Source organism: Rhinolophus sinicus, chromosome 17, assembly GCF_057876585.1.
Source record: "Rhinolophus sinicus isolate RSI-liver-muscle chromosome 17, RSI-T2T, whole genome shotgun sequence".
Lineage (NCBI taxonomy): Eukaryota > Metazoa > Chordata > Mammalia > Chiroptera > Rhinolophidae > Rhinolophus > Rhinolophus sinicus.
The window spans coordinates 162,579,736-162,601,280 of NC_142517.1; the positions used below are offsets into that span (position 1 = coordinate 162,579,736).

General features: G+C 35.2%; 1 protein-coding gene across 1 annotated transcript in view; it reads right to left on the reverse strand.

The window, feature by feature from the left end:
• OLA1 (Obg like ATPase 1) overlaps positions 1 to 21,545 on the reverse strand; it is a 143,947-nt gene that overhangs the window by 112,941 nt on the left and 9,461 nt on the right. The window contains exons 3-4 of the mRNA XM_019727463.3: positions 15,600 to 15,743; positions 11,049 to 11,176 (exon numbers count right to left, since the gene is read on the reverse strand). Coding sequence (XP_019583022.1) covers positions 11,049 to 11,176; positions 15,600 to 15,743 — 272 coding nt within the window. The remainder of the gene's footprint in view (positions 1 to 11,048; positions 11,177 to 15,599; positions 15,744 to 21,545) is intronic.

Genomic DNA, 21,545 nt, shown 5'->3' on the forward strand with positions numbered 1-21,545 from the left:
TGGGTATTTTACGGGTGTCAATGTAAAATTTGCAAAAGGACAAGGTATAAGGAAATTAAAGACTCACTGTAATAAAACACAAGTGCTCATCTGATTTCATTCATGCAAGTATAACAATAAATGCACTGGTTTTCAAAACCAAATCAGTCTCAATACTTAAACTTTTTAACAATATAATAATGTTTTGACGACTAAGAAAAATACGGTTCAAAATTTGATGCTTAAAGATCAAGAGACTCTCCAGACCTTAGAAGTTGCCCTCATTTCCCTGAATAATCTCAATGCGTTAGTTGAGAGAAGAGTTTTTAAAAGACTCCATACAGTTGCTATTTTGAGCAGAGGATAGGAAACATATCAGAAAAGACATTCAAGAAAAATGAGAGAATGCCTCATGTACCTAAAGTAGGTATAAGACCACCATGAATATAAGGATATGTTCATGCAATTAAATTGTAAATAGCTAGTAGATTAAATAGCTTCATACAATATTACAATGTAAAGTAGAAGGAACTGTTTCCTACTACTGCAATATTTTCCACAGTAAAACAGAAGTTAGTTATTAGAATGCATTGTATATGTAGATGAGAACCACTGCATAATCACTTAACTCATTGAATTTGTACCGAAGAAACAAAGAAAACATATGTTTTTTGGTCAGATTGTTTATTGCAATCCAATACTAGATTAATTTAATAAATACTACTGAAAAAGAAAATTACAGGACCCAAAGAAAAAAACTCCATTATTTTAGGATACAATCAAAGACAGCTCTATATTGGCAATTTGTGTCTATGCAAAAATGTGTGACTCATTTTAAACTTTTAAATGACGTGCTTATGAGAGGGGAGGTGGGCTCTTGAAAACAGTAATTTGTGTTCCTGGTAATTAAAGGTGATTTACAAAACATATAAACACCCAACTTAACCTAAGGGGGGGGGGCAATTAAATGAAGGCATTTTTACCTTCTCATTTAGTAGTTCAATAAAGTTGTAGTGCCTGAGGGCTACAATTCCGTATAAACTAGAAAGGCAACTTAAAACCTATTTCTTCCATCAGTGCTACCTTAATCTCTTTAGGAAACACAGGCAACAAAACTAAAGGACTTACCTGGAATCTTACTGTTAAAGCTCTAAGAAATTTACACATATGAAATTCTAACAGTACTATAAAACAGAATGAAGCAGCATCTGTCATTAATAACAAAGGATAAAGGATAAAGGCTTTTATTTTTCCTGGCCAAAAATTCTAACTATCTGCACAGAAATCACCTACACAGATTATCTTAGTTCTATCTCGATAACAACTTGTCTGCCCAGTTGAAGAAGGGTGAATGAAGGCTGACATAAAAGTGAAATCAGTGAAGAACTTAAAATCATATGCGGGTGTGGGGAACTTATAATCATACTGGTGAGGAGATAGAAGTACTTTCTAAGAATTATAAAACTGCATAGATCTTCTAAAAGAAAAAGAAATGACATCAAAACCAAACAATACAATTAGCAGTTATTCCAAAAAATGAAATGCTCTACTTACTAAAGCAGACTCCTTTCAGGAAAATAAACATTGAAAAGTAAATTCAAATAGCAACTAAGCTCCTCCATGAATTCAGAAGAAGAAAATAAGCATATATCCTTTCCGATTTAAAAAAAAAAAAAAAAAAAAAAGGAAAAGTTACTTCTGAAGACTGGGAACAGGGACAAACATCAAATTTTACTCTAAAGACCTGAATTATTTCCTATTTTGTTTATAATAAGCCTATATCATTCAGAATTTTTTAGATAAAATATTTTTTAAAGTAACAATATCTCTTTGCCATTTATAATCAAAAGGTAGAATGACATCTGATAAAACCAAAACTGTCTACTCAAAAGGTATGAAGGGAGGGGGTGTAAACACGCAATTAAATCACAATTTTACATGCACTATGTAATGACACTCAAGTTTTTGTACCTAAATTGCATATGATTCAATCTATTATAAGGGAACACTTTGATATCAAGCAGACGGCTACTGATTAGATCTCAAACTACAGAGGGCTGGAATGACTAGCAAGGGCTTTCCTTTGCTTTGACAAATCAACAAATGAATTTTGCTTTGACAAATAAAAAAGGTGACTTGCATTGTGCATATTAAAACAACTGGTATAAAGACAGTAAAATAGCTAAGAACCCATTTTAAAAACTTGCTTCTTTCCCTACCATTATCCTTACTCCTGGTAAGTGGGGGTGGATCTCAATGAAATGAAATACTGAATTCTCAGTGACAGTCCTTCAATCTTTTCATCTTTCAAAGCTTATGTGAGAGGGCCAATTTCTGCCTCTTCCTGGCAAGGGCAAAGCTAAGGCTCCCTCAAGTCAGGCTCCTAGGGTGAAAAGAGGAAGCTGGATAATATCCTCTCACCAAGAATCCATAGAACTGGGAAAAAATAATTGCACACAAAGAAATTAGCTATTAGGATAAAGAGATATAAGGGCAGTCTTGCCTCCCCTCCTCCCCTCAACACATACATGTTTACTAAGTTATCTTAGAAACAGAACTATCACTTTAAGGCAGAACGGACCATACAAACATAATGCTAAGGTTGCAATCAAGGAAGTAACTTCTTTAACAACAGAACCCACTCATTTATCTGAGAGTAAACTCCTTAACTAAACCGTCCTGGCAGAACCATCCTGATTACTCCAGCTTAAAACCACAATGCAATATATAGATGATGTATTATAGAAATGTACACTTGAAACCTATGTAATTTTACTAACCGATGTCACCCCAATAAATTTAATAATTAAACAAATCAAACATTTTACAAATCACTGGCAACTCCTGAAACAAGATTCTAAGCCAAAACCAACTCGCACTGTTTAATACAGACCTCTTGAGAATTTTATTTGAATCATTTGTACATATCCTACATTGGTATTGAAATTAGAAATTTTCTCATGTTTTAAAAATCAGAAGAGTACATATTCAGTTTTTAAAAAGCCAAGGGTCTAAAGTAAAAGGAAAAGTCACCTATCTCTCCCTCCACCCCAATTCTATTTTCCAAAAATCTATCAACTATTTGATGTATCTTCTTTAAATTTCTTTCTGTGAGTATAATGTAGAGCTGAGCTTCAGTCTGATACTGCAGCCACTAGCCACATGTGGCTTTTAAATACCTGAAATATGGCTAGTCCAAATGGAGACCTGCTCTAAGTGTAAATTACACACCAGATTTCAAAGACATGTTACCAAAAAGATCAATAATGTTTCATATTGACTCAATGTTGACATAGTATTTTTATTAGATTAAGTACGTTATTAAAATTCACTTCACCTTTTCATTTTACTTTCTTTAATGTGGCTATCAGAAGATTTTAAATCACATGTAGCTCACATTTATAGCTCACATTAAATTTCTATTGGTAAAGACTGGTACAGAGATTAACGTTGCAGGTTTTGGAGTCAGACTTGCCTTTCTGAGTACATACTCCCAATGAGACCACCTACCAGCTGTGTAACCTTGGGCAAATTTCCTAACCTCTCTCTACCCACTTCTGACTTGTTCTGAGAATTAAATGAAATTCCTCACATAAGGCATTTAGCACAGAGCCTGGCACATGGTAAGTGCTCAATGAATATTTGATGGCAACAAAAGAACAAAAACTGTAATCTAATTCTTTTAAAATCATTATACAGCACCTGTCTCTTCAGAAAAGTCTCCTAATACGCCTGTAGGTCATTATTTTATACAGCAGGCATTTCTCTGAAAAACAATGTACGCCAAGCATTTGAATTCTCTCATGAGTCTTAAACATGTTTAATATATAGATCTTAAACATTCAGATGTAAAAATGTACAAAAGCAGTGTGGTATGGCAGAAAGACTGGAGAGCAAAAGAACTTCAAAGAAGAAAGATGGGCTCTACACCCAATTTATTATATACTCTAGGTAAACTAGCCATTCTCTCTTGATATCTGTACAACTGGGATAACATTAATCCTGCAGAATGTTAAGATTAAAAAGAATAATATAGGGGCCAGCCTGGTGGCTCAAGCGGTCAGAGCTCCGTGCTCCTAACTCGGAAGGCTGCCAGTTCGATTCCCACATGGGCCAGTGGGCTCTCAACCACAAGGTTGCCAGTTCGATTCCTTGACTCCCTTGAGTCCCGCAAGCGCCCCCTGCAACTAAGGTTGAACACGGCACCTTGAGCTGAGCTGCCTCCCGGATGGCTCAGTTGGTTGGAGCGTGTCCTCTTAACCACAAGGTTGCCGGTTCAACTCCCGCAAGGGATGGTGGGCTGTGCCCCCTGCAACTAGCAACGGCAACTGGACCTGGAGCCGAGCTGCGCCCTCCACAACTAAGACTGAAAGGACAACTTGAAGCTGAACGGCACCCTCCACAACTAAGATTGAAGGGACAACAACTTGACTTGGAAAAAAAGTCCTGGAAGTACACACTGTACCCCAATAAAGTCCTCTTCCCCTTCCCCAATAAAATCTTTAAAAAAAAAAAAAAAAGAATATATTAGAAAGAATCTACCATACTACCTAAAATATCATTCCCCTTCTTCTAGAAATCAAAATAAAATGCGAACAACTCAGACATGCTAATAATGTTAATACTGAAGTACTCGCTGTGCCACAACCGCCAAAGCCTGTTCATACCCTGAAGAAATAGTTTAAAAACATGTTAACTGTGTGGTCATCTAGATTCCCTACATTTTATCCGTTGTGTGAACTAGAGCTACAACCTATACAACTATATAACAGTATAGGTAAGTACTCCAGAAAAGATAAATACTTCAGGAAAAAAATAATCTGTTTATTTAGATTATTTTTTTATTGTTTTTATTAAGTGTTATAAAAGGGGTAAAAGACTCTTTCCAAATTACTGCCTTTTATGCAAATGAACAGAAAACTATGCCTCAGGTGTCTGCTACAAAGATGCAATAAATTTCAATTCAGAGCTAGGAAAGGGTATGTCTTTTGATATACATGAAATTAGACCACCCGTAATTTTCTCTGCCGTGGCTGCCACAACGCTCAGCAGTAACACTTATTCTCCATTCCAATGCTTTACTTGGTAAGGGTTACCTGTCATTTAGACTTCTGACCATCCATCTACCCTATTCCCTTTAATTCTCACTTTTAATTAATTCACTTTCATCATTTTTCCTGTTATTTTAATGTAATTGTCTCTTATTGTAAGATAGTTAAAATTCCCTTTAGAAGTCAGCAGAACAAAATAATAAATGCAACTGAAATTCACACAAAAACCTCAAAATAAATACACATGAAAAAAATGTAACTTTCAAAAGCAACTGGAGAACAGCAGTCAGGAAAGAACAGAACGGTACATCCTATACTCCCACCGTTGCCAGCCACATCCCACACACATGCACACATACATGCATACACATACCAATTTAGCTGAAATTAATCAAATTGTGTTTGAAATTTTGTTTTCTACAACTATGCATACTTTATAATTAAGTGTTCTAGAAATCAGAACTTCCTATATGTTTCTAAATTGGGAACCAAACTGACCCATAGCTCAGAAAGCAGAACTCTTGTTTCCAGCCTACAAGACCATATCTCTAAGCACCTGCTGAGAAACTTGAACAAGTTTTATCTATAAATAGCATGACAGTAGGTTTGGTGATAGTGACAAAGGTGCATCCATCAGGTAACATAACACCTTCACCTCCTGTTGAAGCATCACTTCAAAACTGCTACTGCTTTACATTTAAGGATTCAGTGAAATCAATAGCTTTCATGTTCAAAGCTTTAAAAATCTAACGATAGGAAGTTATATTGTTCTAAAAATTGGTAAAAACAAGTCACTAAACGCTAGAGAAAAAAATTAATCATTTTTCTAAATAAAATACCTGTAATCAGAAGTTACTGCAGGTATGAATTTAAAAAGAATTTGCTTCCCATAACATGGTTGCTGTTTCCCTATTCTGTATTAAATCTTTGGCAAACAGTCTTATTTGAGGAGAAGTTTGTTTACAGGCGACGTAAGAAAAGCCTATCATTCAATTCTTCACAAATTCTCTCAAATGTGCTTTTCCCTTCAACTGCCACTGACAGTTTTCTGAAATCCAGCCGTCATTGTTTCCTCTGAAATACTTCAAACACCTCCTGGCTGTTCTTTTTGCCCCAAACTTCTTCCCACTCAAATCCCTTCAGAGTGTGTTGATATATAGTTGCTAGAGGATCAACTCTGTTAACTAAGTAACGCAATCCTGTAATATGAGCCCTAAAGTAGATAAAACCCAAATTTCTAATTTAACAAAATTACAAATTTTCAATACCAATTTACACAATAGGGATGATTCTCACAGCCTTTATGTTGAGAGAAAGGAGGAGGGCACAAAAGAATATAGAATGTATGGCTACATTTACATGAAGTTCAAGAACAAGCAAAACTAATTGATGACAATATAAATCAGAATAGTGATTACCCTGAGTGGGAACTGATTGAAAAGGGTGACAGAAATGTTCTGTATCTTGATCTACATGATGATTACACAAGTGCACACATATGTACAAACAAATCTAGCTGTATGCTTCAGCTTTGTGAGTTTTGTGCACTTTACTATATATATTTTATATCTCAATAAAAACAAAGAAAAATAAACTAGACATGGGGAGGATAAGCGCTTTCTTTCTAAGTATAGAAGTATAGAAAATGTCAAAGGAAAAGACTGATAAAAATATTTTCAACAAAGATGACATATATAATTAATATATTCCCATATGCCCGTATTGCATGAAGAAACTCTAGATCAGGGATCAGCAAACTAAACCTTGTGCCCTATTTTTGTATGACCCTAGAGCTAAAAATGATTTTTACATTTTTAAAGTGTTGCAAACACACACACAAAAGAACATGCAACAGAGCAATATATTCAGTACCTGGCTCACTAAAGAAAGTTTCCCAACCTTGCTCTAAAAAATAACACAAGAAGCTAATAAATGCCATCGCTTGTGAAAATGCAAAACAGGAATTAAAATTTGGGTAGGAACAAGATTTCACAATGTATAACCCAACGTTATGTCAATTTTTTTTTTGAACCATGTAAATGTTTTATCTATTTTAATGTATGAACCATCTAAAATTTTCAAAAAAAATTTTTTTGAAATATTAATATCCCCATGAGGATGGAGGGGGAGAATTTGGATGTACCAGATAGAATTCAAAATGCATATACACTTTGGCCCAGTAATTCCACTTCTAGGCATAGCTCTTAGAGAAGTACCAAGACATGTAACAAAAAGAAGCCTGTATAAGAATGTCCATTAACATTCTCTGTAATAAAAATGTCAGAAATGATAAATGCCCATACTCATACATTACACTAAATGAAATAAGTCAAAGAAAGACAAATACTATATGATCTCACTTATATGTGAATCTGAAATAGCCTAACTCATAGAAACAGAGAGTAGACTGTTGGCTGCCTGGGGATGAATGGGGGAAATGGGGAGATGCTGGTCAAAGGTAGGGGAAATAGGGAGATGTACCCAAATTCTCCTCCTCCATCCCCATGGGGATATTATTTTAATTATTTTTGAAAATTTTAGATACGTCATACATTAGAATAGATAAAACATTTACATTTAGTTCATTGAGGTGAACCTGACATAATAAAGTGTGCATAAAGTGTACAATTTGATATACGTATATACCGTGATACCCTATCACAATCAAGATTATAAATATATGCATCACCCCCAAAAGTTTTCTCATTCCTCTTGGTAATCCCCCTTCCACCACTCCCCATCTTTTTCACTCCAGGCAACCACTGATCTTCTTTCTGATAGTTTTGTGTTTTTTAGAATTGTATATAAATGGAGTCATATAGTATATTTTTTTTGGACTGGCTTCTTCTACATAGCATAATTATTTTGAGATTAATCCATGTTATTCTGTGTAGAAAAAAATTTAATGTTACACCTACCTGCTATAGAAACTCAGTCTACATTTGCTGCAAATTTGCTTTACCCGAGATCAGTATCTTCAATTAGCAATACATGAAGTTTCACATAGAAAACAAATTATTAAATAATTCTTCAATTAATATTACTTTGAAAGTTTCCTAAACATTTAAAATAGAGCAAGAAAAATAAGAGACCCTGCAATAAGTGAAGACTAATTTTTTTCAAATTAATTTTAATAATCAGAGACACATTTGTATTACAGATATACTTCCCACAAAGCTTTGTTGATATTTAAAAAAAATGACCAGAGTAAAGATTAGCTCTTATAATTCCCATCATGCAAAATCTGACTATTTTTATGGTCAAAATAAGAATCAGTTTAAACTTCAGCAACACTTCTTTAGTGCAAGATAAATTCCTGTTTATATAACTGAACATATACCTGAGTTAGTATATGGTAACTAAAAATATACTTTAATCAAGATGTAACTCCAGATTAGAACACATGTGAACAAGATAATCTTTCATTATTTCTAGTATCTCTCATGTCCTTATTAGTGTACTTTGCAAACAAGAAAACCAATGAAAATAAAAAAAATTTTCCCCCTTTTTCCGCCTCCCCCATCCCAGTCTGTTTCAAGTTGCTGTTTTTCAGTCTAGTTGTGTAGGACACAGCTCCCTAGCTCCCTGGCCCATGCTGGTATTATGAGCCTTGCACTCCCCCCACCCCAGCTGAGGCAGTTGATGGGTCGGTCAGCTGCTAACAGCAGCTCAGGCCAACCTCTGGCGCGGCTCAGGGCAGCCCAGCTCCAGGGACAGCTGTTGTTCACAATCTTAGCTGTAGAGGACGCAGCTCACTGACCCATATAGGAATCGAACCAACGACCTCGGTGTTAGGAGCACGATGCTCCAACTACCTAAGCCACCGTGCTGGCCATCTATGAAGGTTTTTATTAATAAAAATTCTAGTTATAAACGTATCATTCTGTGTTCTACCCTGTTTTCCCGAAAATAAGACCTAGCCAGACAATCAGCTCTAATGCATCTTTTGGAGCAAAAATTAAGACCGGGTCTTACAGTCAAATAAGACCGGGTTATTATATAATATTACATTACATAAGACCAGGTCTTGCATTACAGTAAAATAAGATCCTGTCTTATACTAATTTTTGCTCCAAAAGATGCATTAGAGCTGATTGTACGGCTAGGTCTTATTTTCGGGGAAACACGGTATGTACTATACAATAATAAACACCATATTTCATGAATTCTGAGACGTATATTTTCACAGTTGAATATCTCTGAAATCAATCACTATAACAAAGCATGGTATTTAGTTTAATTGGATTTTTTTTTCATTTCTTAACAATGTCTTTGGCATGAATTAAATACAATAAAGTATGTGTAATCCTAACCAAATTCATTTTCCCCCCTAAGGGTTAGGAAAACGTATCAGATGAAAATTATACCTGAGACAATGAAACCAAACACTTTATTACTTTATTAATGGTTTCAGGTCTTTACCAGGATCTTACCATCACCCTAAACTGCTCCAGCTCCGAAAATTCTAAGTCAAATATCCTCTCTAACCACACACCCCTTAACACCCAGCAGGTCTGTTCCCGAACCTTATCAGGAAGTGAGACCAACAAGCCTTCCATTCTTCAGTCCTCTCCTATTTTCACTCTTACCCTGTGTTAAGCTCCATTCCACCTATCAGTTCACTCACTCTCACACCCAAACCTTCAGTTCTCTTGCCCCGTCCTCCTGTCACACCTGCCCTATCAATCCTACTTACTATAGACATCTCCTATCTGGATGTCCTGGATACACAAATTCAAAAAACTGTCCCAAACTGAACTCATCAACTCTCTCCCAAGACTTGCTGCTCCTTCCATACTTAACATCTCAGTGAATGGCATCAAGATTCATTCAGCTAGCCCAGTCCAGAAACCCACGAGTCACACTTGATTCTACCCTCACTCGGAAACTCTCACATCAGTCACTAGAACCAGTGAAAAAAACAAACCGACAGAAAAACAAAGGCTCTTGTCAATGTACAGAATTTAGGTAACACTACTTTACACAACTGAATTTCCACCCCCACCACCCCCACCCATAACTTTATTCTTTGCCTGCACCATAAACCCTTCCAGAGGTATCTCCACACTTTCACCCAAGATGAAGCCACCTAGATCAGTGCTTCTCAAACTATCTGTGGTAGGCTTTTATAAAATACAATAAATATGAATTACTAAGCAAATGAATTTTTTTCAAAAAATGTACAAAAAATAGCATAATTTTTTAATTAAATTCAAATGACAAAAAAATTTCTCAGACTGACATAAAATATTCTAAATGCTCATTCTCAATTGCTATAGGTATCTAGTTGAGGACCAGTAAGAAACAAAAGCACTAAACCAGACCACAGCTGGCTCCCACCTCTAACTTGCATTTCCTTTGTTTGCATTAATTTGCTCATCATAATACTATTACCATAAAATGCAGTCTTAACCTGAGCCTTATCCTAAACCTTTCTATTCTGTCAGAGAATTACTATGTTCTTAGCTCACTTTTGTAGCAAAAGAACACAAATCAACACATAGTTCTACCTGTTTTCTGTTTGCTTTATATCCCTGTTTCTATTAATAACTAACTGATCTACAGATTCTCCTTAATCTTTTCATCTCTAATAAATAACCTGGATGCCTTTCTCTCCTCTGAAATAATGGAATTCTGTCCTTTATCAATTCTGCCTTCTCAATACACGTAAAAGCAAGAATGATGAAAAGTTTCGCAAGTTAAGAAAATTTCAAAATGCCTCTACAAATAGTAAAATCACTTCCACACAGAAACTTCTCAATGGATCTAATCCAGAACAAGGGATAAAATGCAATTAGAATATACTACCAACACAGCATATACTTGCTATGGAATAAGCTTTCTCATATGGAGATGATAAATAATGTCAAAGTCACAATTAACAGACAAATGAATCCATGATTCATCGTGTGGAGCAAAGCAAATCTTCTAAATCAGTCATTTCAATTTTATTTGAGCAATGGAAAGAAAACACTGATCATAATGAAATCAATCAGTGAAATAAATAATTGTTCTTACGTGTTAGATGAAAGATTCCATCACAGGCACTAATATGAGATAGAAAGGCATTTCCCAGGCCTTGTCCATTGTGAGCGCCTTTCACAAGACCAGCAATATCCACTACATTTAGAAAGGCAGGAATTTTGCTGAAAAACAAAAGATGGTATTATTATAAAACAGTACAAAGAAATTGTTTATTAACCAAATGGATTTTACATGAATTCTTTCCTTTCTAGAATAATGTTTATAAGACTCTCAACAATGATTTGATAAATGAATAACAAACAAAAAATTAAATAAGAAATAACCTTTAAATACATTAAGACTCTCTTATCTAGGAAAATGAAGGAAAAAAATTATAAAGCAGAATAGCTATTTTATTGTATCTCTAAAGATTATTAGAGCTATCACTAATTTTACCATAGTGTTCTGTTGGCACACACACACACACACAAAGCAGTAGAGAACATTTAAAGAGTATACTAACACAATGCAAAGTAGTCATCATAAAATGAGTCTACATACTTTGAGCCAGGCTAACATGGACTAAATGCTTTACATGCATTATCATTTCAAAGTTCAAAACAACTCTATCAGGTAGGTGTTATCTATTAAACCCACTTTACAGATGAGGAAATTAAGCCTTATAAGAATTAAGAAATCTCTTGCATACAGGATCACTCAGCTAGTAGTGACAAAATTGAGATTCAAACACAGGATATTTGGGTTTGCATTTAATCACAATGTAGATTACATAGTCCAAAAATTCATGAAATGATGCGAACCAGTTATCAACATAGTAATAAATAACCTAGTTGTTTACAATAGCAACAGAATTAGACATATATACAAAATAGCCTTTGCTTTGCTCAAAGTAAAGGCACAGTTAACACAAGTTAGAAACCAAGTTAGGAAAATCAGTCAGCCATGTAGAAATGGAGATTAAAGTACATGAGTAAATAAAGCTCCTTTCAATGTCATATGACAAAGGTGTATGATATAAGGTGCATGTATGTATGCATCCTTTGTTAATTTTCAAGAGTATTCATTTTTCAGAATGTCAATTTCACATAAAGTACAACATAAAAGTTCCACAAAATACTTGCCTATTATCTGTATGAGAAATGAGTCCTTTTAAAATTGTTCTACAAAAAATTTCATAGTGCTAGAAATTCCTTGGTAATTGTCATCAGCAAATCCATAGAAAACATACATAAAATGTGGTTAGGGTTTGTTTGTTGGATAGTGTGGCTGCCTCCCCAGTATCCTTTGCCCCTTCTCTTGGTAACTATATTGATTTTCATTTGGCTCGCCATACCTGCCCAGAGTAGCCCAGAGCTTTGGAGAAGCTTACTCTACCCCCAACTCTATTGGGGGGCATGTAGCTATTGGGCCTATACTAAGCAGTTTAATCTCATCCTCTAGGCACAGTTAATGACCTTTACCCTGCCTATTTGCCTAGAAAGACTTAAGGAGAGGTTTGTCAGAGAGAGCTTTTAGAAGCAAACCCCTCCTTCTTCCTTCACTGTGAACGTGGATAAGACACTATATAATTCCAAGATTTGAGAACCATCCTGTGACCAAGGAGAAAGCAATCTTATGATCGAGCTGATAAAGTAAAATGGAGAGGGCAAAAAAAGAAAAAGGTTCTGATGACACAACTGAGTTGCTGAAACCAACACTAAACACACAATGCTACCTGTTACTAACACAAATCAACTTTTTAAGTCAGTATGTGTGTAAGTCATATGTTAAGCACAACCACACTCATCCTAAATGATATAATTTCTAACAACTAAATACACCCATGTGACGCATATGAAGTACAGCAGCATGGACATGAGTGGAAAGGCACTGAATTTGAAGTGACAAGCCTTGGGTTCTACTCCTCATGCACATTAATTATCTGTGTGTCCTTGGGCAAATCATTTCACCTTTCTGGGCTTCAGTTTCCTTTTATGAGGAAACTAAACAGAACAATCTTTAAGAGTCTATTTTCTAATGAAAATGAGTTTCTTAATTCTGATTCTTGATTTAAGGCCAGGATAAAGGTTTAAACTATTAATACAGTATCTCAAAAAATAAAAACTTGAGCCCTAAGTCAAGGATTTTTGATGTACCGTACCAATGATTTTTATTACTTGAGCAAAAAAAGTGTTTTTAGACCACACAAAACTTTCTTAAGACTAAAATAATGTTAAAAATCTTTTTAATCACTGTAGTATAATGAACACAGAGTATCAAAAACAATTACTTTTTTCTTCAAGAGAAACAGACTGAAATGATGAGTAGGATTCTCCTTTCATCAAAAAAAAAAGAGCGAGAGAGCGAGAGAACTCGCAATATAAACAGAGACAGTTGGGGTAGCAAGAAGAAAACCTATGAATTATTGTCAATTCTTTGTTATTCGCATGACCACAGAGGCCAAAATTGTGGAAAAAATGAAGATAGGTTCCCACTCAATCTTTTTATTTCCATTGGCATTTAGTCAATGTTCACTACTAAAGGGAAAGCAAGGGAAATTCTGAGAAATTTATTCCCTCACTGTCAACAAATTTTCAACAAATTTGAAGTCCAAGAAGAGCTTTATTATAATTGTTGTTCTCTTCACATCTCTGAAACATTTCAGCACTGTCACATGACTACATACTCCAGCAGTGGCAAGGGCCCACGCAGGAGACCGAGTAGGGAGAGAAGGCAGCACAGCAGCAGCCAGGCCTGTGCAAGGAAGGCATCTGGGCAGGAGAGCAGCTGAGGAGTAGCCAGGGCCCACGCCAGTGTCCAAATCAGGTGACAACCCAATAGGGTCAAGAGACTGGCTACATACAAAGGCATAGCACATTATTGGGACAACTAAACAGAATCTGTGAGTTAGATGGTAATATCGAATCAATGTTAATATCCTGATTTTGATGGGTTTACTGTGGTTATCGAGGAGAGTGTCTGTATTTAATAAATACAAACTGAAGAACTGAAGTGCAATGTGGCATCATGACTGCAACTTATTCTCAAAGGTTCAGAGACATTTGGATTAAGGATATGTAATCATTCTATGTATAATTTTGCAGCTTTTATATAAATTTGAAATCATTAAAACTGAAAAGTTTTTTAAAAGTACACCAAAGTCACCTTGAGGAGCCAATTCAAGGGACACAATTTGAACTATATTCTACGATTGTGACAGATTATAACCAACTGAGTAACACTGATATGAATAAATACATAAGTGAATAAATGGAGACAAAAAAGCACATCCCATTAGTAGAATGCCAACTAATAAATGAAGACGGAATGATGGAATTACAAAAATCACCATGTGATAATCATCACAAAAATTAATAGATAAAAAGAAAAATCAATGGATGCTAAAACTAGTGGATGAAAATGGGAGAAGTAAATGAGTTCAGTATATATTTTGTAGTTAGAACTCAGGAATTGCTGACAGATTCAATGCAGGGTGAGAAAAGAGAGAAATCAAGGATAAATCATGGGTTTTGGCTTAAGCAAGTAGGGAAATACTAGGAGCATTTACTCTATTACAAAAGTCGTGACTAAGAACAAACACAGCACAAGGCAGGGTGAAATCAAGAGGTCAAGTCTGAGGCACCTGTTGAGTCATCCAAGTGTCAGTACGTGCTAAGAAGGCAGTTAGATACGTCTGGAGTTCAGCAGAATTCCAGCTCCTGGAGACGGAATCTTGGGATTTATCAGCACATTCAAAATAATGAAAAACTAAAAGTAAACTAAATTCTCAATAATAGGGAAATAAACTATGTATATTCATATAATACAGTATTAAACATAATTATATCAGAAATTATTTTGTTTTTATTATTTTATTCTAGAAAAATATTAATCATACCCCAAGTAAAAAAGCATCCAATTTCTATTAAATATGTGTGTACACAGTCAGGGAAAAGAATAGAAGAATACACCTCCAAAGTATTTATTATATCAAGGTAGAAGAAGTATAGGTGATTTTCACTCCTCTCTTTATACATTTCCATATCATCTGAGCCTCCCACAATAAACCTGCATTATCTTATTTTTTCTAATTAAAGAAATAATACATGCTTGTTATAAAAACTTCAAACACAAAGGAATATAAGAAATAAAATTAAAAATTGCCTAAAAATTCCATTACCCAGATATATCCATCAATTAGTTTGTGATCTTCATTTCACAAACTTCAAAATTATACACACATACATGTTTAATTTTACATGAAAGAGATCACATAGTACAGACTAATTACTCCCTCTATTTCACACTCCCCAGAAAAAAATAACTGCAATGTTAACAACCAAAGGTAGCCTTCTTCATCCTTCTCCATGCTCTACATTACTTTTATAACAACCCAAAACAATAATGCTACATTAATTTTGGACAAAAAACAATAAACCCTCCTACATGATTTTAAATATCACTTACCTATATTTACTCAGTCTGTGTAGGGCCACCACATAAACAGTGGCATAAAGACTTTCTTGGAATAAACACAAGATGGCAATTAGAAAAACAATTAAATAAAATAGATTATAGGAAACCAGAAAAAAAAGATTTTCTTACCTTGCTGGTTTGTGGTACTGGCAAAGAAAATCAAACCTTTCGTCTGGCACAGGTACTCTGCTCTCATTAGGATCAATAGTGCAGAATGGGAAGTTTTCTGCTGAAGCCTGACTATTGGTTAATACATTGAAGAAGGTAGACTTCCTAAAATAAATAAAAACAATTGCAATCAATTTTTAGGCTAACACTGAGAAAATATGATCTCACTTTCATTTTAATGCTCAAATATGCTCAAATAAGATCCGTGAAGATTATAAAACCAATCTGGGAAGGGAATGGGGGGGGAGGGGAAAGAATACATTTTTACTAACAAAAATGAATGAAATTTACAGCAGCGTAGCTCATGATTTATAATTAGGTTATGTTCCTATCTCAGTGTATTTGGAACTTGAATAGCATTTTCCCAGAGTCTTTGTTATAAATGATAGCTAGTCTCACATCATACCACGAATCTATTTAATTCTTAAAGTATCTGGTAGTATCTGTTTATCACTTCACCTACATCTAACATAATCTTCTCCAGCATAAATGTAGAGGTGGGTATCTTGTTAGATCAATTACTTCCAAAGCATTTTGAATTGGGAATTACATGTTAATTGTCTAACAGGAAATGGAAGGTTGGAGCTCAGACTCCCTTCTAATTGGTAGTACATAAAGATTACAACTGGTCAGTCTAGAATTGTGAACTGTGAGTTATGAAAGTCAAAATGTAACTTTTTTTCAAGGTATGACTTAAATTTTAAAATCTTAACAATGAATAAATTGGTCAATAATTTTCTAATTATTTGATTCTTATCGGATAATACATGTGCAGAGAATGCCAACTCATATTAACACCAGCCAGTTTTAAAAATATGATAAGGGACCTGCCGGTGGCTCAGGCAGTTGGAGCTCCGTGCTCCTAACTCCAAAGGCTGCCGGTTCGATTCCCACATGGAAATCCCACAGTGGGCTCTCAATGACAAGGTTGTCGGTTCAATTCCTCGAGTCCCGCAAGGGATGGTGGGTTGTGCCCCTTGCAACTAACAACGGCAACTGGACCTGGAGCTGAGCTGTGCCCTCCACAACTGAGCTGTGCCCTCCACAAGACTAAAAGGACAACAACTTGAAGCTGAATGGCACACTCCACAACTAATATTGAAAGGACAACTTGACTTGGAAAAAAGTCCTGGAAGTACACACTGCTCCCCAATAAAGTCCTGTTCCCCTTCCCCAATAAAATCTTTAAAAAAAAATAAAAAATAAAAAATAAAAATAAAAATATGGTAATTACAGTGCCAAAAATCATAGAATAAAATCCAAAACTAAATGGAATTTTAAAGGTTTGTTGATGTTTTGCACTAGTTTTCAATTTCATCAGTGATATGGACATACTCATATTATAGTAACCTTTCCTTGTTCCAGAAATAGCACAATAACACACATGAGGATTTAAAATGAAAATTACTATTACATCATTTTTTAAACTGGAGGAATTAAGAAACTAGTTAAGGATTATGTGGGAATTGCGAGACTAGTGCTTACTAACTCTAGCTAGACATGATTATGTAAAAATGCTTGCATATGTACCAAATTTGGTAACAAGAATATTCAAAAGTACAATAGCTGTGTTAGGATGGTGAAATTATGGATGAATTTTACTCTTCCAAACATTTTTTAATGTAAAAATGTCTATTAAGATGAGATCTAAGCCTATATTCATCAGGAGAAATTTATACTTACTACAATTAACTCATTTGATTGAACTCTGAGAACCTTCTAATAGAGTAATGAACAAGAGGCAACAATCAAGGCTTATCTAACTAAACACTACTGGTGAGAGGTATATTTTGGCAACAACATGCTTAACTTGTACCTGCCTATAGGTCTTTAAATATTGCTCTTAGGGCCGGCCGGGTGGCTCAGGCGGTTGGAGCTCCGTGCTCCTAGCTCCGAAGGCTGCCGGTTCGATTCCCACATGGGCCAGTGGGCTCTCGGCCACAAGGTTGCCGGTTCAACTCCCGCGGGGGATGGTGGGCTGCGCCCCCTGCAACTAGAGAACGGCAACTGGACCTGGAGCTGGGCTGCGCTCTCCACAACTAAGACTGAAAGGACAACAACTTGAAGCTTAACAGAACCCTCCACAACTAAGATTGAAAGGACAACAACTTGACTTGGAAAAAAAGTCCTGAAGTGCACACTGTTCCCCAATAAAGTCCTGTTCTCCTTCCCCAATAAAATCTTAAAAAAAAAAAAAAAAAAAAAAAAAAAAAATATTGCTCTTATATCCCAGACTAAACATTTCAGAATAAAGTAGAAACATTTGCTAAAATATCTACTTAAATTATTACTGGTTGCTTAGAGCACCATTGGTCAAATCAGTAGTATTCAAATGCCTGCCTTTAACAGGATCAGCTGAAAATATAAAGGCATGCATTACCAGGCCCCTCCAGATCTGGTATGGTCCACAGTATTTTAAATATCTCAGGTGATGCAGATATAAAGTCAGGTTTTGGAACCCCTGGGAAAGATTCAGACTCAGCTAACAACCCACTGAATAATACTGACTGTTGAAGAATTTATACTGGCAACCTCTAAGAGACTAGTAACAATCTCAGAACTCTAGGAATGATAATTAAGAGGAAATCACTAGTTTCTATAGAGCTAGATTTTAATTTTAATCCTGTTAAGATAAATGTCACAGTATTTAATTTAAAAGTGTTATAAAATAAAGTTATAGTCCATCCACTGCCAGAAAGACGCTGAAGCTTAATACAATTTTTAAAACTAATGTAATAGGGGAGATGATTTTTAAAAAGAGAACTCCCCCAGTTGTTGAAGAAATTTGGTTGGTTGTCTATAGAATTTCCCAACATTCTATATATACAAAAAAGTGCAGCTGTATTTTTGTATATTGTAGTTAAAAAAACTTTTCATTGCTATTACCACAGTCATAGTAATTGCAATATAAAAGACCACAGGGAGTTTATGGAGTTATTTTCAAATTTATGGTTATTATTAAGTATAGCATTTTTGACTGTCTACCTGGACAAAAATGTTTTATAAAAAAGAAAAATGTTTATCCCTTAAAACATATCATATAGTAAAAATATAGCAAAAGAAAGTTCTATTATCTCTTAGGCCGAAACAATTCTTACATACAAACTAAACTTGGAAGACAAATCTCCATTTTCACAGACCGTCTCATCTTAGACATGGATTTTAAATTTCATAAAGTCTAAGTCGTCTATCTGTACCTTCCAACAGCTTTGTAAGGACAAAAAACTAAAAAGAAATAAAGAAGAAAAAAAGAAAAATTTCTAAGGCTTATTACTATAGGCTTCAGTGCCAAGTTAAGACATTTTGATCTATTCAATCTATTAAAGAAAAGCCTTGTAAAAGCAAAGAATTTGAAAGTTTTGCCTGAAGCCTCAAGTGTTAAAGCCCATAAGGCTTTTTGTGAAACAAGGATTTTTCACACACACACACACACACACACACACACACTTAGAACCCCTGAGGTTATTATTAAAGCTTGAAAGAAGGAGAAAGATTCAAAATTGCAGGAATCTCTCTTATGCAAGAATGGGTTTACATAAATATTATTTCAGCAATGATAGTATTAAAAAAAAAGAGTGGATAGACTTACTGTATGACCCTTCCATTTAGGACCTAACTACTTTATTTCTGAAATTACGTATTTTGCTGTAATAAGTAAATCTGAATAGGTGTTTTATCTAAAACCATATGAAAAATTACAATACGTATTGGGAAGTCAGGCTACAAATGCAAATTCCCACAGCATTCTGAATTAATCATTTATACACCACATCCGAAACATGGAAAAAAGTAGAATGTTCTTTCAAAATGATTTGAATTTAGATATAACTAAACTGTCAAAAAGAAAAAAAAATCCGCCTGCTAGATACAAAAATAAATACGATGACAGAAATAAACACCAATGTATATAAATACGGGTTAGTATAACCAGATACATGTCCTAACAAATGAGAGGCCCTAAAAGCAGTAACATCCCAGCAGCGAGGATCATACCATGTTTCCCTGAAAATAAGACCTCACCGGAAAATGAGCCCTAGCATGATTTTTCAGGATGACATTCCCTGAACTTAAGCCCTAGTGCATCTTTTGGAGCAAACCTTAATATAAGACCCGGCCTTATTTTCAGGGAAACACGGTATCTGGAGCCCAGATCTTAGTTTCTAACTACCATTCTCCAATAAAAGAAACCAGGGTTCCCTGGAGTCAAGACTGGGACAGGAAAAATACAGTGTTAGTCTGAAACATCTTACAGTGTCAGAGAGTAAGGACGTACTTACAAAAAGAAAAAGAAAAAAAAAGATGGGGGTCTGTCAAAAGGACCTAGGAGGCAACCTGAAAGAGCTCCCAATAGCCAAGGCCAGAACAACTGGAGCAACAAAATAAACAGTTCTGATAATATTGGATTATAACCCAAAGAATAAAATGAATTTCAGTGAGCACAAATGGAACTATACAAATGATTGAATACATAACTAAATATGGGGGGGAAAGACAAATCTTCCTTATAGAAGAATTCCAAATAATGAATGTAAAAGAATAAGGGAAATAGAAAATCACCATTAGAATACCACTTTAATAATTGCTGCAGGCAAAACCCACAGAGGAATAATAAAATTTAGTCGGGTAAACTTTAAAGAGAAACAGGATATCCGAATAGCCTCAAAATATCGTTCCTTCATAATATTAATTTACTGTGGTGATTTTAAGAAATCCTTTGATACTCCGTCCTTCAGGAGGTGGAGCTTAATTCCCCTCCCCTTGGGTGTGGGTTGGACTTAGTGACTTGCTCCTGATGAACAGAGTTTGGAAAGGAAAAAAGATCATTTTACAGTGGAGAAATCTGGCCGATACCACCTTTAATCAAGTGATCAAGGTTAGTATCGCCAATAGTAAGTCATGCTGGCATCACATACGCCTCAATTATAACGCAATGAGACCTCCATGGTATTCATCCCCAAAAACCCACAGCACGATTTCTGATGTCAAAATACATTACAAAGCTACAGTAATCAAAACAGTGTGAAGCTGGCATAAAGACAGATACATAGACCAGTGGAATAAAACAGAGAGCCCACATGTGGTCAAACGATCTTCAACAAGGGTTCCAAGACCACACAATGGGGAAACAGACTGTCTAACAAATGATGCTGAGAAAACTGGATAGCCACATGTAAAAGAATGAACTTGGACCTCTACCTTACACCATACACAAAAATTAACTCAAAATGGATTAAAGATGAAAACTCCTAAAAGAAAACATAGGGGAAAACCTTCATACCATTGGATTTCGCTATGATTCTTAGATACGACACCAGAAGTACAGGCAACAGAAGCAAAAATAGAAAAATGACACCACATCAACCTTGAAAACTTCTGCACATCAAAGGAAACAACCAAGTGAAAAGGCAGCCTACAGGATGGGAGAAAATAACTACAAATTATATGTCTGATAAAGGGTTAATATTCAGGCTATATAAAGAATTCCTATAACTCAACAACAAAATTAACCTTTAAAAGTAGCATTAAAAAAATGAGCAAAGGCCCTGAACAGGTATTTCTCCAAAGAAGACAAACAAGTAGATGATGAAAAGCATATGAAAAGATGTTCAGATCACTAATCATAAGGAAAACACAAATTAAAAACACAATGAGATACCACCTCACACACATTAAGATGGTCACTATCAAAAAACAGAAAATAACAAGTGCTGGCCAGGATGTAGAGAATTGAGAACTCTAGTACACTGTTGATGAAATGTAAGGTGGTGCAGCTGCTATGGAAAACAATACGGAAGTTCCTCAGAAAACAATAACAGAATTACTATGAACCCAGCAACCCACAGGGTAATTATGAAAATGAATTAAAAGCAAGATCTTGAAGAGACACTGGCACACCCGTGTCACTGC